At 42.2% G+C, this 20,574-nt stretch overlaps 1 protein-coding gene across 2 annotated transcripts in view; it reads left to right on the forward strand.

Moving 5' to 3' along the window:
* shisa7b (shisa family member 7) overlaps window positions 1–20,574 on the forward strand; it is a 55,762-nt gene extending 35,188 nt beyond the window's left edge. The window contains exons 6-10 of one of the 2 annotated variants that reach the window (XM_033637698.2): window positions 969–1,114; window positions 3,633–3,701; window positions 8,438–8,680; window positions 18,514–18,886; window positions 20,033–20,574. In XM_033637698.2, the coding sequence (XP_033493589.1) occupies window positions 969–1,114; window positions 3,633–3,701; window positions 8,438–8,680; window positions 18,514–18,886; window positions 20,033–20,474 (1,273 nt within the window). In that variant the 3' untranslated portion in view covers window positions 20,475–20,574. The remainder of the gene's footprint in view (window positions 1–968; window positions 1,115–3,632; window positions 3,702–8,437; window positions 8,681–18,513; window positions 18,887–20,032) is intronic. The other variant, XM_033637699.2, reaches the window with a different exon arrangement.

A 20,574-nucleotide genomic window follows, 5' to 3' on the forward strand; every position in this document is an offset into this window, starting at 1 on the left:
CAATGGAAAACTGTGTAAGTTAGCGTCAGGATTCCAAAAATTCAAAGCTAACGTAAGAAAAATCAGCAAACTTTCTGTTGCTGCCGTCACAGAGGTTGGACGCAGGCCCAACCCACTGGGGCTGGGCCAGTCAATAATTTTGGGCTTTTTTTCTTTTTTTATTTTCTTTTTTCCTAAAAACTGGCAGTTCTAATGTGCAGATGGCAGGGATTTTAAAGGACTGAATCAAAAGGGAAAGAAAAGCTGCAAAACAGCTTGGTTTGCAGTGGTTTCTGCCTCCCCAGCAGTGGAAGAGTTGTGCGTAACAAAGAGCGGTGACCATCACCTGCATGTCGTATTGCCTGATCTAACAGTAACAGTAATAACTGATAATTGGAGACAGCTACTGATAGCTACAGGGGAAAACAAAAGCGCTATCCTCTTTTGTTTTGGTTACACAGTGGTTTACGCACTTGCTTTGTGTCCATAAATCGAACCTTTATTTTCTGGGAGATCATACCTGGTGGCAGACAAAATTGCATAGTGACAGCGAGGCTTATAGGGAATCAGCCTTTACGCAGATGTACGCAGAGACATAGTGGCAACACATCCATTTTTCTACTGAAAGTGCGCACACAGAAGAATAATGTTTCTACTGTGTTGAATAATAGTAGGCAAGAAGGGAATTTCAAGAAATTTGAGATCCAGGAATTAGACAAAAAATAAACTGGCAGCTAACTGGAGTGTTGACGAAAAGGTCAGTTTGATTGATTTGAAGGATTGATGTGAATTTGTGACTTAGAAATGATAAAAAAATAACAACTGTACAAACAGTGAAGTGTGGGTTTTGGAGTTGGCTCAATAAATTGCTTCCTCCGTATTCATATTCTTTTTCTCCTCACCTCTGCCTCTCTGCCTCTCCCTGACCTTTTGTCTTTCCCCTCACCCTCTCTTCTCCTCATCCCTCCATCCGCCCTCTGCTGTGTCAGATCACTGGTGGATATCTTACGTCACCAGTCGAGCCCGGTGCAGCAGGGAGAGAGGAACAACACCACAGTGTTGACGACCACCACCTCAGATGGACGAACATCCAAAACCCTCTACACCCCCATCCTGCAGAGCAAAGACAACCGCAGTAAGTGACTTCATGTTAAAACACCAAAATTTAAACAAAAGTAAAACATATTAATTACACACATTAGTCATCATGTTCAGATGAAATTAAGTGTCATGTCCCCAATGACATGGATTGTGCTTTTTTATAGTATCAGTGACACTTCAGCTGGAATATGATTGTTGTGATCTCATTGCGCCTTTGTTTGACAGTAAAGCAACATGAAATAATGTCGTATAATCCTTTTAAAGTCATATACTGTGGATTTATCTTCATATATTCTGTCTAGAAGGGAATACCGCTAAATCTAAATTCATACAGCATTGTGCCTACAACAGTCTAGTTAGTATATATGTATGAATGTAAACAAATCAGTTCATTTAGTTATTGTGGTGAAATTAATATTAGTTCTGAACACAAAAATGCTCTCTAACACCTGGCATGACACTGATGACGACAGTGACGAAGTGTTTGATGACCTCAGTGCTCTCTCAGTACTAGACCAGTTCAAAAAACTGTTGTTAGTTAGTTAGTTAGTTAGTTAGTAATACAAAGACATGGGAGAACAGGGCCCAGGATGAAAAAGCCTGAGTAATCCTGAAACACTTGGCCAGAAAAAAAGTCTCTGTAAGCATTTAAATGCTGAAATGCACTGGAAATCTTTACATTTTCTCACGCGTGGGCTGTTTTTAACAGTTGGCATCAGAGATGAGTGTTTTTCACAGTATTTATTTTACATATTATCCTAGCTACATCTAAAGATGTATGCTTTAAAGGTTTAGTACTTATTTTTTGTGGTAATCAAGGCTTTGACAGTTTCTGCAAGACAAAGTCAGCAAGTCTTTAGTTTTCTCATTGTTATGCACCTCCGGCTGCCCACTCCCGGCAGCTCTGTGTTGTTTCTGATGAGACAGAAATGAGTGTTGGTGAACGTGTTTGTTTTCTTGTACTGTACCAATTCACACAATTACAGTCTAAACACACAAAAATAACACACATTTCTCTCTTTACTGCTCTGTCTCTCTCACTGCTTCCACTGTCTCTCACCTCTCAGAGAACAAGCTCTGTCCTTCCAGACTCTCCAGGATTGTGCTGAGTTGTTTTGGGATTTTTTTTGCAGAACTTAAAGGGTTTCAACAATGAGAAATCACACTCAATGAAAATGTGACTTAAGTACAAAAAAATGCTGGACTCATAGTCAGAGGTTGTGTTAGACTTTCTTGTCATCTGTTATTTTGATGGATAGCATGGTAAAAATTCCGTCGTAAGGTGCTGTTGGCTGATAAACACCATCAGCATTACCTGCTTGTCCTTAATCCTCCACTGCATCAATCTCTCTTTTTTCTATTTTTTAGGCTGTGGAGCTTCGGTAATGTGCGTAATTAACAGCCGATGTTTGATGTTTCGAATGTTGAGGTGTTGAAAGTGACTTCTTCAGTTTTTTTATTTAAAAATGGTAAAATCTTATTTTGATCGTAAAGATGTAAAGCATCTTGATTCACTCGGCCTGTTTTTGCCCTGCTCTCACTCTGTTTATCATGAGACTGCTACAGGAGTGTGAGCTTGTGAGAGTCCACTTGCACACACACACTAACTGTTAACAACACAAAGCCAATCTTACCTCACTGTTAATAACTAATATAACAATAGAATCAAGCAGTCAAGGTGTTGTTGTGACTTTGTTGGGACTGTTAACGACTCGATGTTTTATGTTAGCTGCTGATGCTGTGTTAAATTGTGCAGACATTAAACTGACCAGACCTACTTTTTTCACCTCGTTTATCAATGGTGTCACAAATATTGGGCTTTTAAAAGAAACTTTGGACACTCAGCTATTTTGCCATTTTGCAATGGTGTGTAGCAAAATAGCCTATCAATGTGATGGCTAAAGAAAAGAGGTAACCAAGGCAACCTCTTTGGCTAAAGCCAGCTACACAATGAGATCATGTATGTGAGTCAAAAGCAAGACTAGACAGTGGCTAATTAATATGCATACACACCATCAACTGGACAGGGGTGTGAATAACTTAAAGTTACGGTCAGTCAGTCAGTCAGTCAGTGCAACCTCTGCTCATAGTCCACATTTTATTAAAATGGATTGACTTTAACATCACCCAAAACAAACACATGAAACCTGACTTTTTGCACATAATTCTTGACTTTAAAATTGTAAAGTGATTTGTTTAAGATATTGTGTTCTTTTCATAGTATTCAAACAACAAACAGATTGAATGAACACTGAATAATTTAAACTTCTAATGGAGCATAAAACATTCTTTAATCTCCTCTGTAGAGCTGCTGAAGGCATGAAAAGACATGATGTTTATCAGCAGTTTGAGTTTATTGTTGAAATGTGTGTCAGTAAAGTAAAACTATCTAAAGAAAGAAAAGCCAATTCCTGGTGGGACTGTCTGTCTCTACCCTGTCTCTATCTTTCTGTCCTCTCTCTGTCTCTACTGACACAAATGCTTACTCGACACATGGCTCTGTGTCTCTGGAGTGGTTGTCCATCAGTTTGTCGGCTCTGCTCTCTTTGCAGCTGGGAACTTGCCCCACCATTTTAACCAGCAGGGGTCTGCCTCCAGCCCCAAACACTCTGCTACCATCGGTAAGCCTTGTGGTCAGCAGCACGGTCCAGCACAGGCGGCGAACGAGCCGCCGGCCGGATCCACGGCCTCACTACCACACTGTCTGTCTGTCTTGTTGTTGGTATGACGGCCTGTTGTCCTGCACTCTTACAACAGCTGTGCCGCCTTCAACACTGCTTTGTTTCAAAGATTTGAATGTGTATCTGGTTGTGTTGACAGTGACACATCTTTGATAAGAGTGTGAGCTAAAAGTTGTCTGGCCTGCCCTCTGCTTAATGCAAGCCTGTCCTCCCCTTCACCACCACCCACTTACTACCACAAGCCTGCTTCCAAATGTGCTTCTTCTTCTTCCTCTTCTCCTTTCTGTGTAGCAGTGATGTGCGACTGTGCTTACAGCTGACACTACATATTACAGGAGGTCTGGGCTTAAGCGAGGTCACTGCACTTTACCTGACTCTGTTTTCCCAGGCTTTGCACCAAGAAAACAAGAAAGCAATGCTAGCACGAGTGATTAATCTCCCAGCAAATGCTGTTACAGTTGTTCTCAGGAAATAAATTGAGATGTCATTGTCAAATCATCGCTCATGAAGGCTGATTTGGTGCATCTAACATGGCTGCTACAGAAGACTCAATAAGGTTGCCGTGGCATAGGGAACACGCATGATTTTCACTGAACTTTTTAAGTTGTTTCAGTGCCAATTATTCCAAACCATTACACCCACACGTGTCCCTCAGGGGATGAGTTACACAAGAAGGCAACAGTGAAGAATAAAAGTTACAGTACAAATTAGTTTAGATTGTGATTTTATGTGTGCTGTGAGCAAAGATTGTCAACCAGAAAGTCAAGATGCCTTATATTTAAAAGATTTGTAACTGTTAAACAGTTTAGAAGTAGTGCTTTGATTCTTTCTAAAGTTACAAATAATGTACTTATTTTGTAGTGCTGTTTTTGCTGAAGGGTTCGCTTTTAATACGGGGTGATAGACAGAATTAAATGGCAAGGAGGTTGTTTAAAATGTATTTAAAGTCTTTGACATTTTAAAAGAATACTTGGCCCACAAAATAATATAATAATAATAATAATAATAATAATAATAATAATAATAGTAATACATTTTATTTGTATAGCACTTATCTAAACAAGGTTACAAAGTCCTTCACAAAGTGCATGAAAATAAAACAACACAATATTCTAAACAAAAATGTTCCGAGCTAAGAAAAATAGTGCGTACAGAGGCAAGAAAAGAACAAAAGGAAATAAAACACAAAAATTACAAATCAGAAAGTACAAATCATGGAAAAGCTTTCCTATAGAAATGGGTAATGTGCTAGCCAGCCTAATCTCCTCAGGAAGAGAATTCCAGAGCCTCGGGGCCTTAATGACAAAGGCCCGGTCACCTTTAGTTACCAACCTCAAACAAAAGATGACTAGCGGGGGTAGACTTGAGGAACTCAGGTCATGACTTGGAGCATAAGTAGTTAGAAGCTAACTTAGTTAGAAGCACTTTTGATGGCATTGAAAATCATAGCGTCAGGATTTCAAAACACCCTGGTTTACTGTAATACCGTGATTCCGCCCAAACCTACTCAGTGCTTCATGCATGCATTTTCACTAAAATGTTACAATTTTGAGCATTTCCGCTTATCCATAGCGTGCCCTGAGCATGCGCATATGAGCTCCACTTGAGCCTGGTCGATGCATGAGACTGTTTGTAATGACTTGTTTTAAATTGGAATGTTTCAGTAAAAATGCACGTTTGGAAATTACTGAGCATACGACTGGATAAATGAGGCTTGGATCATACAGCATGAGTTGTGTGACACTTTATAAACTCATGTTTTGATACAGTTTTTCCGTCATTATTTAATTCATGAAGAATGTTTGCCTTTTTGGATTCTCCATTCACTGTGGAGGCATGTGCAAAAAAAAAAATTCTTCATGAATTAATGTAACTAGCGGTGAGTAATTGATTAACAAATTGCATTTAATTAACAGAAACATTGTCAGTGTTTTCGGTGTATGTGCATAATCAATACCATGAACCTTCACGATTCTATTTCACTTGTTTGCCAATCCCGTCATGAAAGTTTTAGTTATAAAGTTGAGATCAGAAAACTTGAATCTATTATTCGTCCTTCAGTTCCATCCTCACTCTTCCTGTGTTAGGTAATGCCAGTTTCTCCTGGGAGGATACAAGAGCAGAACACTTCAACTCTCTGAGTCAGATACTGTGCAGCACATTGAACAAAGTTCATCTTTCTATGACACCATTATCAAACCTCTCTGTCAGCCATCGTAGGTGTTACAAAAAAATCTATTTCCTTGCACTCTTAGAAATGACTTGGCTGATTCTGTGTCATAGTACACTTCAATATGTGATGCCTATATTTGAGGGTGCTCCGACCAGGATTTTTGGGGCAGATCACCGGAAGCAATATCGGATAAACTAAAAGAGAGATGCCAGGGATCAACACTGTTGTGGAATTGTCGTTTTCACATTATCAGTGATACAGATCACTACAGCTGATGTCAGGGCAGTGAACAGTTTGCAACCCTGCATTAGTTTGCTCAATTACAAAGTATAATTCATGTATTGCTAACAGCATACATGGTTTGGATTTTTACAACAGTGGTTCTACTCTGCCATAATGTCTGTACTGAGAATACTGAACTAGTTTCTTCTTAATTGGGCTGTGGAAAACCAAAGGAAATGTTGATTCACTAAAATTCTATCTACTCCTTAACCAGTTGATTGATTGATGGGGGAAAAAATCTGAACATTATCTCTAGACTAACTAAATCAGCTCAAGTGCACTGAGTGTGCTCTACCTGGTGTTGTGCGTCCACCAAAGCTTGAGGCCAGTGTTCCAATGGGACTCTGAAATGCTGGGTATTTACACTATGCTACAAACATCGCCAGTGTGACAAGGAGCTGAGCGGCTGTTCTGCTCTGAGCGCTGCACTTTTGGTGTTTTTTCTGGTAGCAGAGATTTAAAAAATGTTGAACTTTGGGTAAAACGCTACACTTGTCACTGTCACTTTTCTATGGAATCACAGTAGGGTTGGGACACAAAATATACCACAAAGACCAACTGTCTGGTGATCTCCCTCCAGCCAGCTGCCACCTTATGTAGGTTACTGTTGTTAAATGCGGTGGTGTTGTGTACATAACTTCTCACTTCAGCTTCAAAAATCAACTGTTCCTTGTCCATTACGGAGCTCACAAAGTGAGAGGCAGGAATAAATAGAAACAGGGTGCATGACAAAAGCTCAGCTCAAAACGTCAGCACTGCGGCACTCGCAGCCGGCTAGAACGTCCCAGTAAAAAACAATGCAGTCAATCTTATGCTCTCAGTTTGGACACAGTGTTGGAGCAAATAAAACAAAAACAAATAAATAATGATTTTAAGTACTGTCCTTTTAAAGACAGTAACTGTCTTCAGAATACCACCAATTTTAACTGTAACTATACTGGATTACAGTCACTCATATTTTGTACTTTAAATAGCATTAAATGACAGCCAACAAAACTAAAATTGAGTCTGATTCTAAAATGAGTTGTACAGCTCAAAGGTCAGGTCAGAAGCAGGTTCAAGTCTTAGTGCATGCCCATATTGAGATCAAATATTGGCTGAGCACCCATATTCATTTATTCTACATGTTTAGATCTCACAGCTAGCATTGCTTTTTTCTCCCACCGTGTGTGTGTAACTGGGTGACACTTAACAGAGACATTATTGGCCATTATTGCCCATTACTGTCAGTGGTCAATGACCAGTATATGTCCAGCAGTAATCTTAACAAGATCGCAGCTCATAACCATTACCACCCTGAACGCACTCACATCGATTGTGTCTCAAAGACAGGAAACGACAGCAAATGGCCAATTGTCCAGACTTGCCTAATTTTTTATTGCTGCTTCATATTTTCACATTTTGAACCCTTTTTTTTAAACACCTGCTGCTGTCACTCAGCAATTAATGAAGTCTCCCCTGTTCTCTCTGTGTAAATCTCCCCAGTGATTGAAGATGATGCAACAGTAGGCAGCATGTGATCTCAGCTGTCCCTTTTAGCTCATTGTCCCTATTTAAATGTGCAGAACCTACACATGTGAGGTCACCGCTGAGTGCTCCTACATGTTGGGTCATTAAGAGTGCCGTCTGTTTGCTGTTTGGAAAACATGAATGTACTCATATACTGTATGATGTAACTGATATACGTGTTGCAAAACAGACACCCATGCCCCTCCCCCATACTGCTGATCTTACATAAGGCAGATCATTTTTATGTGTATTGATCAATGTGCTGCTTTTGCACTTTGCATAAATGTGAATGTGTGTATGTAGAATCCCTTCCTGATGCTATCAGTGTATTTCTATGTATTTACATGTGGCTGATATGTTTGTGTTGGAGCCCCAGATGAACAGTACCGAGTTGTATTTATAGATGGTCGCCATGGAGCTCGGAGGCACTTCCTGTGTTTGCTGATTATTAACCAGCCTGTATCTTCTTCTTCTGCCTGTTTCTTCTTTTTTTCCATTTCTGTCTATTTCTTTGAATTTCTCGCTTTCTTATCTCTTTCTCATCTCATCTCTTCTCTTCCTCTCCTCTTGCATGCTTCTTCTTGTCGTTTCTTTTTTTTTCTTTTTTTGTGCTCTGTTTATTTTCTCCCTCATCCTTCTCACTTCTCTACCCTCTCCTCCCTCCTTCACCCTCTTTCTTCTGTTCTCTTCGTTATACTCTCCCTCTGTCCAGAGCGTGGACCACGTATGAACAACACCTCCCAGCTCCCCTCTGGACCCACCCTGCTCTCAGGTAGCAGTAAAGGTCCTGGTGGCGGTGGCATCAGTGGCAGCAGCATCATCGGTGGAGGCATGAGACACAACAGCAGCCACCCGTCCTTCTCCCACTCCTTCCACAACCTCGCCCAGCTGCCGCCATCCTATGAGGCAGCCATGAAACCTGAGCTCAACCGCTACAGCTCCCTAAAGAGGCTGGGTAAGCTGGGGGGGAGATGAAGGGATGAAAACAGAGGAGAGGGAATGAGGGGAACTGGAGGAAAGGGGGAGAAAAATGGGACTAATTGATTATTCAGGACCACTGAGAGCTTTCAGGTGATGCAACACACCAACTAGCAGCCACACTGGAAGTGTCAGTTGTGTTCAGAGCTCTAACTTTGTTCACCACTGAACCATTGTCCTGAAATACAATTTAAACTATCCCGAGCTAAATACTGGCTGTCCCAATTATAGAAGGACAATTTGTGATGTGTTGTGTAAATAATCATAAATCATCTCACTTTTTAGAGAACATTTTCACATACAATTTCACTGATTTATTCATATCACATGCAGCAATTTATAAATCAATATTTATTTTATTGTAATATGTTTAAACTTTATGTTTCTACTTTCTTACTTTTGTACAGAAATAGAAATAGCTGCCATGTCAGCACATCTGATAATTAGTTAATGACCACATCAAACCTCCACATGGGCATATAGCTTGCATGCCTGTGTCTTTATTAAGTGCAACACACACCGCCGCCATACGCCGCGCGTCAAAACGCCCGCCTCCATTATATTCTATGAACCAACCCACACTGGCACCGGCCGCCGCGCCGCGCCGCGCCGCTCTGCTTCAGCCCACTGCTCTATTTCCAGCGCGGCTGGCGCTCATGGCGGCGCTGCGAGAAAAGCCTTTTATGTACGTCTTGTCTCGTAGGATCAACTCCGGTTGTTTCAAATTTTTAATAAGACGACTTTGATAAGAAACTCATCCGTGAAATTCAAGTTGTTGTTGCCTCAAAGTTTTTCCTCTTCTTCTTCTGTTACTAGCAGTTGGCAACCGTTGGCAACTAGTGTAGGTACAGCCACCTAGAGGGCTGGGGTGGGAAATACATGTTGACGGTGCCGCTGCGTGCCGCTGCCAGTGTGTGTTGGGGGGCGGCCCTTGACGGCCACAGCGCCGTGCCGGCAGCGGTGTGTGTTGCACTTCAGAGTGACTTAGTGATGATCACCCACATGCACATAATCCATGATGATGAACATACATATAAATATAAATGCATCACAAAAAAGCATATTGTCAATAGTTTTCGAGACCCCCAAACTTTGACAAATCATGTTTTCAGGGGAGCTCATGTCTCATTAAGAGGAACCAAGCTCCCCCTGGCTCCCCTGTAGTTTGAGCCCCGCTTGCAGCCTAACAAACATTTTTTTAGCATTCGGGCCAAATTGATCCTGTTAAACAGATATCTGCATGTATGTGCAGAACCTGTAGGCAACAAGACAAGATTATGGCATCAGAAGCATTTTGGTTTTTGTTTGTAGTGTGAGTAGTATTGAGCAATCACTTTTGAGCGTAAACAGTCTTTGTAGAGAGCAAAAGAGGCAGAATACATCGGCTGAAATGCAATTTCAGAACCCACTGGCTATCATCTGATGACTAGTTAGCTTTTTATTCAGTTGTTTTTCATTTGTCTGCATTAATAATATACAGAAATCTGTTATTAGAGATTGTCCGAAATGACTAGTGCATAGAAGAGGAAGTCACAGCCCAGATATCTGCTTGCTACACTGGATCCGCCCGAAATACTTCCCGCTGTCCCCAGAGCCTTTGTCATCGTCAGACCAAAAGCGAATGGGTTCCGAGATTGGGTCCAAATTAACAAACCACACCGTGCCCAAAAAAGTAAATTTGCCTCTTCTGCTGAAGCTGTGGAAGAGTGAGCAGGTGGTGGAAGTCATATATTTAGTTACGTTGAGGGAAAACTTAGAGTGTTTGGAACATACTGAACAGAAAATGTGATTCAACAGCAGAGAGGTTGATTATACTCAAGAAAAAGTTCCTTCTTGTTTGGAAAACCTTTTAATTGTAAAACAGTATTTGATCATGAAAAAGACAGGTGTTCTGTGGAGGGTTCCTTTTAAAGGCGTCCTCCAGCGACTTAGTGTTGCACTTCCACAGTAAACAGATTTTAAGGATCAGAGGTCAAGATATTCTGAATTTTAATCCGTGGTGTGGGTCAAGCTCCAAAAACACTGGATCCTACTTTTCCCATAATTCAGCTTGATAGCATCTTTCATCAGGCAAACATCTGATGAACATCAGACAAATACACTATGAGCCAGTTATTCTCAAATAAACTGGTCCCTTCCCACCCCACACCTTTCTCTCCAGGTATTTCTCTGTTTGTGTCCGGGTCAGTTAGACCTTCACACAGCTGATTTTCTAGTGAACCTCCATTAGAGCAGCGGGCAGACATGGCCGCCAGGAGATTTATGACTCAGCTGCAAAAAAACACAAATAATCATCTCAGTGTGGTCTGAAAGTGTAAACTGTTTCTGCTAAACAGTCGTAACAGTAAAGTAAACAAAGCGAAGCAGAAAGTGGGGACAGTAATGAAGGGAGTGGAGCAAAGAAAGAAAAACAGTGAGATGGATGACGAAGAAGGGAAAGGTTGGAAATGAAGAAAAGAAAGACCAGGAGAGGCAGAATGATGGAGTCAGAGAGGAAGTAGGGAGGGGCAGAGGAAAGGGGGATTGGGGGAAATTGAAAGACGGGCAAAAAGGCAACGAGGATGAAAACACTGGAGTACAAATGTAGAGAAAGAGGTTGGTTGACCAGAAGAAAAGGATTATGGAGGCAGTTCAAGAGCTGATTGGCCAGATAAAGATACAACAGGAAGGAAAAAAAGAGATCAGTGAAGACAGAGATGCAGAGAGGTCGACTGAGCAGAAGGAGAAGAATGAAGGGAGAGGCAACGGAAGAAAGTATCGGAGGGAGATGTGGAGATAGGGGGAGGGGCGTTGGCTGCTGGTCTGCAGGGGCCTGGCTGCCTTCGACAGGGAAGAAAAGATGTTTAAGAGGCAGTGGATGGCAACCTCCCTCTCCCCCTCCTTCGTCCTTACCTCTCTCACCCTGATATTGCTGAAGACTGCAGGGGGAGGGGAGTCGCCTCTGCAGGCTGAGTGATGGATGGTTACTTCATCGGGGATCTTATGTTGGCGTGTGTGTGTGTCTGTGTGTGTGCGTGCGCACGCAGCATGGCACAACGTGGAAGTGGAAGCAATAACATGATGAAAGTTCAGAGGAGTCTCTTTTATTATTTCCATTGAGTCAAAAGGCGAAAACACTTGAACAGACGATCGGAAATGGCTTCTGCTCATTACATATCAGACCTTCAGAGGTCATCCCACTTCCCCTCATCGTCTTGTTTATGAAGCAGCAGCTCTGTCGCGTTATTAGCAACTGCTTATGGTTCAGATCACTGAAACTGACCATGACATCATGCTTTAGGTTTTGCAGATGATAGAAACAAATGCTCAACCCTTCATTCACTTTTCTTTTTCTGCCATTTTTCATGCACATAATTGCATCTCAGATGATTGAACAAATCACTTTATAGATAGGTACGTTTGTGCACATCTATTGGAATCCAGTGTGTAAGATTTAGGGGGATTTAATGGCACCCTGGAGTGAGGATTGCAGATTTGCAACCAGCTGAAACCTCCTCCATGTGCCACGTGAGCTACAGGTTAGGATTTCTTCAGTGTTCATTGTTAAGAAGGTTTTATTTGGGACCATATTTTCCGCAGGAGTCTCTTCCTCTCCAAAACAAATGGAGCTGGTGATTAAAACCGGTAGTTTCACAGTTTCACTGTACAAATCAGTGTTTCTTCAATGCTGTTTGGCATGTCGGAGATGACCTGCTAGCCCAGCCCCTGCTAATGTGTGCTCACCTTTTTTAACTTAAGATCCATATGTTCAGGAGGTTTTTACTGGGAGCCAAATTATCCTAAAAAAAATTCAATGCTTCTGTGACGCTGCTTGCCAGGGGGCTGCTAACTACGGTGGCTGACACGAAAGCGCAAATTACCCTCTCTAGAGCCAGTGTTTGGTTTGTCCGCTCTGGGCTACTGTAGAAACATGGCGGTGCAACATAGAGAATTAATAGACGAGGACCTGCTTCATGTGTGGATATAAACAGCTCACTCTAAGGTCACGAAAACATAATGATTCTTATTTTCAGGTGATCATACACTAACGACAAAATACTTATTATATTATATTTCATTTCTGACAATATATCCCTCTAAATCCTACACACTTAACCTAGAACAAAGTATTTCACTGCTGGAAAGAGGGTTTTTTCATAAAACAGGGCTGTCTATGCAGTAGAAAGACACAGATACTTTTGAAATTGGTGCTACATGACCAGAGAAAACAGAAAAAGTGCTGTGCATTTCACTTTTGCTCAAGAGGTACAAAACCTACAACTACCAGAATGCACTGCACCGCTTGGACCAATAAACGCTCCTGCTGGTTGCTGACGTTATGCGAGTTGCCCATCCGAAAACAGCTGTTATCAAACAATCTCATTTTACAGTTAAAAACTACATTAAGATATGTTTCTTAGAACATTTTAGGTGAGAGAGGCAACACAGTAACACGGTTTATATTTGAACAGCGCTGCAGAGTTTTACTATTTGATCTCAGCTTAGAGAGAGAGAAAGAGAGTGATCTCTCTGGATTCACTTCCATTCTCTGTGTCTGTGGTGGCAGCAGAAGTACAAAAATTAGGAAGTACAACTTGTAGTTTGAGCAAAAGCCAGAGAGCCAGCGAAAACACACTACATCCACAGAATCTGAGCTCGGCCCCGAGGTTACGTGCACACTTTTGTGGTGTTTTAACACTGCACTTCCCAGAGTTAACCTACCATTCAGAAAGTGTTCACTGCATCACCTTTGTGCTCTAGGTTCTCTCAGTTTTCTCTCTCTGCTCCATCATTGTGCCTCAAACTTCTTTCTTGTTGCGTAACAGTAAAGTTCAGCTGCTCAAAGTTCATAAAGGCCACAAGATGCCCCAACTGGCCTTTCTACGGCCTTTCTGCAGACATGCAGAGAGCCTGCGTGGGCTGCAAACTTAACCAAACAAGTTATAAGACTACTTTGTTAGTATAATGTCAGACTTCTAGTTGGACACTAAGCAGATAAAAACTATACATATATAGACAGAAAAATGCCATTTTCAGTTATGGCAATGACTTAAGTCTTGAAAGAATACTTGGGCAAAAAGACCACTTGTATATCAGATACTCGGTCACGTTACCTTGAATTTGTTGAACAACGGCAACCAAATATCAAAACATCTCTTTATAAAACCTCACACAACTTGTGCAGTATAATCCAAGTCTCATTTATCCCGTCATTTGCCCAGTACTTTCCAAACACATATAGACACTTCTGTCTATAAGAAGCATGCCCCAAGTGAGCCTGACCAGAATTCAAACACATGCATGTATTCAGGTACACTACTCAGTCGGGCATGAGACTGTTTGTACTGATGTGTTTTAAATCATAATGTTTTAGCAAAAATTCATGTGTTTAGGAAGTACTGAGCATACAACTGGATAAACAAGACTTTACTGTATGTATGGTATAATAAAAGTTTTATTTGGGATGACTAGAGGATTAGGGAAAGATGGGGTGGGTGTAAAGTTCAATTGAATGATTGGGGTCAAGAGGAGGGATGAAGGGGGGGTCATCTGCCAGAGAATGAGCACGTTTACATGGACAGTTTAATTCCCTTTTCATTCGGAATGAAAGTTCATTCCTATTAAATGTGATCTTGTAAACACCTAATTTGAAATGAAAATGGCCAATGCGATTGAAAATTCATTCCGATGTAAGGGGCTGGAATATTCCGTTTCTAATTCCGAATGAAATAATTTCTCGCACTTGTATACACTCATTCCTCTTTAAGTTCATTCCAGTCCTTCTGCGCATGCTCGTTTCCTTGCCCTTCCTGCGCGATGACGTATATAGCGTGTGCGCGTCAAGATGGCAGCTTCGAAAAACAAGAGATGGTCCCGAGCTGAAACATTATTTTTAATTTCTATGTTCTACCTCCCTTCTCCTCCTCAACAGACGAAGCATTAGCAGAACAAGGTTGTTGTCGTACTGCTGCTTCAAGAATATAAGCAAAACAAGCCTGAAAAAGGCACTAAGAACGGCGTCGTCAAGCATCTTGTTATCCGGAGCGAGGACTACAGTGTTTTCTTCCAGTAAACGTAAACACGTAACATCCGCCCCGCCCCCTATCCAATCAGAAACCTTCCCTGCCCCAAACCTTGCGCGGACCCGAATAAAGGCGATTTAAAGGCGATTAAACTGATCTCCCGTGTAAACCCTCGTTCGGAATGAATATTTCCCATGTAGACTACCTGGAAAAACTTTAATTCCGAATTATTTCAGATTTATTTCATTCCAAATGAGAAGCCATCATGTAACTGCACCCAGTGATCTGGACCCAAAGGCTGATTGGATTTGCGTGTGATAAGATGGGAGGGATGAAAAAGGGTCAGGTACATGGGAATGCATGGAGTGGTAGTGAGGCTGGAGGGTTTGTGAACCCTGGGGTTTTAGACTCAGGGTGGGGGACAAGTCTCAATGAGTCATCCACCTACAGTAGGGGTTTATATCAAGACCTTCTCGTTTTGAGACAGCAGCGCTCTTGGCTTAGCCACTGTGCCGCCCTGCTGAGACAGACGAGGAGAGGAACAGGGTAGGGGGAAGTGTCTTGTTCCCGAATCTTAGTCATAATAATTTTATTTGAATTATACTGCACTTTTTTTTTACTTCACTTTTTACTTAAATGTATTAACAACCTGTTTTAGGATTCTCAGTAATTGTGGAGGCACGCAAAAAAAAGTTTTCTTTGCAAATAAAAGGTAACACAGTGAGTAATTGATACACAAACGGCCATTTTGTGGATGAAGTATTCATTGAAGTACTCTTGTATAGCACATCACAACTTGACATGCCGATTAACATCATAGCGCGTTTGATGTTTGGAGGATGACAATTCATACTTAAACCTATTTTCTTCTATAGTTGCTCCTTTTTTTCTGTTTATTCCAAACCAGTCAAACACCTGAGGTTACTTCCTGTGAGAGCAGATCTGGCAGGCACTGATCACTTCATCAGAAAACTGTAAACCACATCCAGTCTGAGTCACTGTTGCACTGTTGCATGACACTGAAAGCAAATAAGTATTTTTACACATCTGATTATTAAATGTGCTTTTCAGAAAAGAAAAACATCCTGAATATCAGTTTTGGTGGAGCACCTCTTCAAACTAAACTGTTGTCACTGTGACAAAAAGACAGGGACTACAGCCTCTCGCCAGCCATTGTGCGAAACCTGGTCCTTTTGATGTAGTTCCCCACACAGCACTGCGGAAAGGACACTGATAAAGGCTTCTTTGTCTGCGGTTGGCAGCCAGGGAGAAACCTCGAGATAATTTGGCCTTACAGGAGGGGAATAAACAGAGAGAGGAGGGAGAGGACATGAGACAAACAGCGAGAGAGGAGAACGAAAACCTGGAGAGCAAGAGGAAGAGAGGGGGGGAAAGGGAAGTGACAGAGAGGGAGATGAAAATACAGGAAAGTAAAGAAGAGGTAGAGTCAAAAGAACAAGTAGAAGAAGAGGAGAATGGGGGGGAAGAGATCTGATAGAGGGAGAGAAGACGAGGCGAGAGGGGAGGAAGAGGAAGAGAGGTGGCTGGTTAAAGGTCAGCTTTAAATTGGCTCTTGGGGAGCTGCTTCCATGGAAATGCTTTGAAGATTAGAGTGGTCTGAGGCTATGGAGCAGAAAGCACAGAAACACTGTATTTCACTATTAATGAACCTCACTTACTCTTCCATCCACGTCTCTTTCTTCTGCCTTTACTTTATGTCTCTGTTTCATGTCATTTAAAGCGATCTATCTCGTCACTGTTTTAAACTTCTCACCTATATTACAGTCCGTCTTTTGTCTTTTTGTCTTGAGGGTTTTCTGTTACCTTTGTTCATTTATACCTCATGCAATATACAGTGTATCTTTATGCATCTGCCATTCTTGACATTTCTGTCTTCTCTTCCTGTCCACGTCTTACTCAATCGCTTCCTTTTCACCTTTCGTCCTCTACCTCTCTCACTTCGTCTGTCTTTTGTATTTGTCTCTCTTATCTGTCGGGGTGTTTCACCTCCCTTTTCTACCACACAAGTTTATTTATTTATTTATTATTGCAGTCATTTTATTTGTCTTCCTTGAAATTAACTCATTGTCTTTGGCGTCAACTAATCCTTTTCACCTGTCGTTTAAGCATATGTCTTTTTTCTTTTGTTTCACTTCTTTAGTATTTTTCTTTCTTTTCTGCCATTTTTTTTCCCTCTACTTTTATCTTTTGTTTTGAGGTTTAAAATGGACATTTGAGAAAAAGCATCCCAGCTGGCACTGGACATCAGTATGGCATTAAGAGTTTGGACTCTTGCATCTGACAGACATAAAATTTTGTTTGGAATGCAAATTTGATTGACAATATTTTAAATGTCTAACAATGTTAGAGTTTCACGTTGTGTGGAGATTAACATGTTTTACGAATGTTGAGTTTTGGTCTCCATACCTCATGAGTAGACGTCATTATCCTACCAAAGTGACGTTGCCATGAGACGTTTGAAAGACGTTGGACTTTGGTTATTTAACAACACAACTTAAAACTAACAAAATGCTAACGTCATATTAACGTTTGCATTAGATACTGTCCTGACATTGAATTTTGGTCACCTGACGTCACAACCTAAATTCAACCAAATACGTCTAACAACGTTGGTGGCTGGCTGGGAAGGTCCATTTAGCTCTCTATCATGTTGCATGATCTTCACCAATAGAGGGAGTTTACCCAGTCGTCTTTTTCAATAATTTCACCCAAGTGGGCAAGAAGTCCTCAGATTACAATGCTATATTTTCTTAATCTTTATTTTATGCAATGAAATGAAAATGAAATGCCAGGAAATTAAAAACAACAACAATTTTTATAATCAGATAATTTGAACAAGCACATACGCAAAACATATTGTAGTCCCAGCTTACTCCAATGTTAGGATTTTTTTGTGTGTGTCATTGTAAATTGAATAGATTTGGGTTTTGGACTGTTGGTTGGAAATAAGAACCATTTGGAGACACCAGTATTGATCATAATGGGGGCATTTCACACACAACCATACTTCCCAACCTACCGGTTTTCCTTGAGTGACTCCCAGTTTCCTCCCATGGTCACAATTCCCCTGAATTTTACTTGATTTATTACAAATTTCCATGCCCTTTTTTCTCTTTTCAGTATCACAACCTGTCTCTGACACTGTACAACATGTATAAGTCCCTTGACTCTTCAGTGAGGCGCCAATTTGGCCGTCATGTGTCGGGCACGGCTGCCAGTGGACACCTCAGCTGTGTGTTCACTGCGTTATGCATGCATAGGTCCAACAGTTCGCTCTAGCTGGGGCTTGAGGGGTACCTAGGGGCTTGGGGAACGGACCAGCTTGCCCTCCTCTGCCGTGGCAGGGTACTCAGCTGTCTTCCAGAGACTGTGAACCTCTGGTTTTACCATGCTTAGACATCCAGGACCCAGAGGTGTGTGGGTCAGGGTGGACAGCTGGCTGTGGGCCCCTGGTGCTGGCCAAGCCTACAGTCTGGCCTCCCTCCGTCCTACTGGTACTCAACCAAAAACTAAATCAAATTTTATGTATTTGCCATAAAAACACTGATGCAGTGTACTTATCGTACCTATTATTTTGTTATTTTCAGTCTTTAAAAGTCACCAGAATGCAGGAAACAAAGTCTCTTTTCTGGGAGAGGGCCCTCAGACCTCTCACTGAGGTCTTAAGTATGGACACAACATTTCAGTTGTGAACCTTCGTCAGGCATCAAATGTACAATTTGAAACACATCTTTTACGAAAGCCATATTTACATATTACACATTTCTGTCTCTTTTTGCTGAACCAGAGAAAGAACTTGACGAGTACTCCAGCTACTACAACTCCAAACGTCGCTCCACCAACGCCCCGCCCTCCTTCCACTCCTCGCAGCACTACCTGCCCTTTGGAGGCGAGTACACGCTGGGATCCAGGGGAACGCTGCCCCTCCACGGTTCACGGCCCCGCCTCCACATCCCCTCCACCCCGAACCCATACCCGCTGCCCGCCCAGACGCACTACACCAGCTCCTCCTTCGACAGGCCGCCACGCCGCGTCCGCTCCCAGGACCAGCTGCTCGGGGAGGGTAACACGCTGTCCCGTCTGTCCAAGAACCAGCAACACCAGTACTACAAAGCCATGATGAGCACCAGCAGGGGCTCCAACTCACAGACGCTACGCAGGTAAGATAAGTTATAAGGGAGCAGAGAAAATACTAAAGAGAAGAAAAGATGAAAGATGGGAGGAAATCATAATGATATCAGATGATGAGAGTAAAGAGAATCAAAGAGCGTAATGTTTAATAAATGTCAAGAGTGGAATGCTTTCATTAAGATTTTAAGATTCTAACAAGGTGAGAGTACTCTGCAATTTTTAAAACCTTTTACCTTGTATGACTTTTTTCATGAGTCAAATAAGCTGACTGACTGTCACCATGGACAATAAGATTTCACTGCTACTTTGAATATGAATATATTCTGAATTTGATACAGGTTGTGTAAAAAGCATATTTCAAACTAAGCCTTTTTCCAAAAGAAGCATTTTTTCATGTGTTTAAAAACGTGGGATAACCACACATCCTCCTTCCAGTTGCCAACACCTGTTCACCTGTCTGCTCTCAGCGTAACCACTGTGACCCTCTTTGTCGCTTCAGCACACACTTGCTACAGCAAACAATGTAATATGTAAACATGTGGACTGCATTTAGACTCAGCCTTTGCCATTTCACATGGTAGCACTGCGAGCATCACTAATTGTTTTCTACCCACAACTCGCATATGTTACATGAAGTGTAGGGCACCATGTGTGCTCATTAAGCCCACAGGGCCGGTTGTTTCCACACTTGATTTGAAAATTGCATTCCATTACATCACAATGTTGTTTTTTAATAAGAGTATTTTTTCCGTATTGATATATATCATGTTATAAAAACTGTGTTACTATTATCTGCCTCCTCTCCAATATAATGGAACTACTCAAGATAATCTACAGACCTTGTTTTGCTACCAAACTACACTCACCAACCGTATCACTACACAAAAGGAAGCATGCATCTACTCATGGATGAGAGGGTTGTGCTCGTGGCAGTGCAAGATTTTAACATTTATGAAGTCCTCCTCGGCTGAGCTGTAACGTTAGATAGCTCAGTGATGCTGGGTGAGCTAGCAGCAGATGCACGCTTCCTTCTGTGCAGGGATACGGTAGGCAGGTTTTGGTCTGTGACTTGAGTCTTGAGTATCATGATTTCTGGAACGAGACTTTGCTGTTGAGTTTTTCAAATGTTTTTTGTTCTCACAGGTCAGAGAGATTAACTGATTCTCTGGTTCCAGGTCCCATGAGAGGCTCCTGGTCTCACCTGACCGTATGGAGGACCGGCTGTTGATGGGCCTGCTGATCGCAGGAGGAGGTGACCGAGGGGGAGGAAGCGGGATGGTGCCCACCATGGGCCGACTCAGCCACCACCAGAAGGCCCAGTCACAGCAGAACATCTGTGCCACGCCATCCATGGACCGCCACCACATGATCAAGATGAACTCCCACCCGACGCCAGGCCACGACCGCGACCACGACCGCGACCGCGACCGCAGCTCCGCGGGCATAGGAATGCACGGCGGCTGGGACCTCGGCGGAGGCGGAGGAGGCCACCCCAACGCCCGACGGATGGCTTTCGCCAGCAAGAGGCAGAACACCATCGAACAGCTGCACTTCATCCCCGGAGGAGGAGGAGTACAGGGACTGCGGACTGGGAGTAAGAACGAGGTGACAGTGTGAGAGGACGAGGGAGGTAAAGAGACAGGAAGAGCGAGAGTAGAGAGGTGAGGAGGCATTTAGTGGGCAGATGAAGTGGAGAGATGAACAGGAAAAAAAGAAA

The sequence above is a fragment of the Epinephelus lanceolatus genome, chromosome 16 (genome assembly GCF_041903045.1).
Source record: "Epinephelus lanceolatus isolate andai-2023 chromosome 16, ASM4190304v1, whole genome shotgun sequence".
Classification (NCBI taxonomy): Eukaryota; Metazoa; Chordata; class Actinopteri; order Perciformes; family Serranidae; genus Epinephelus; species Epinephelus lanceolatus.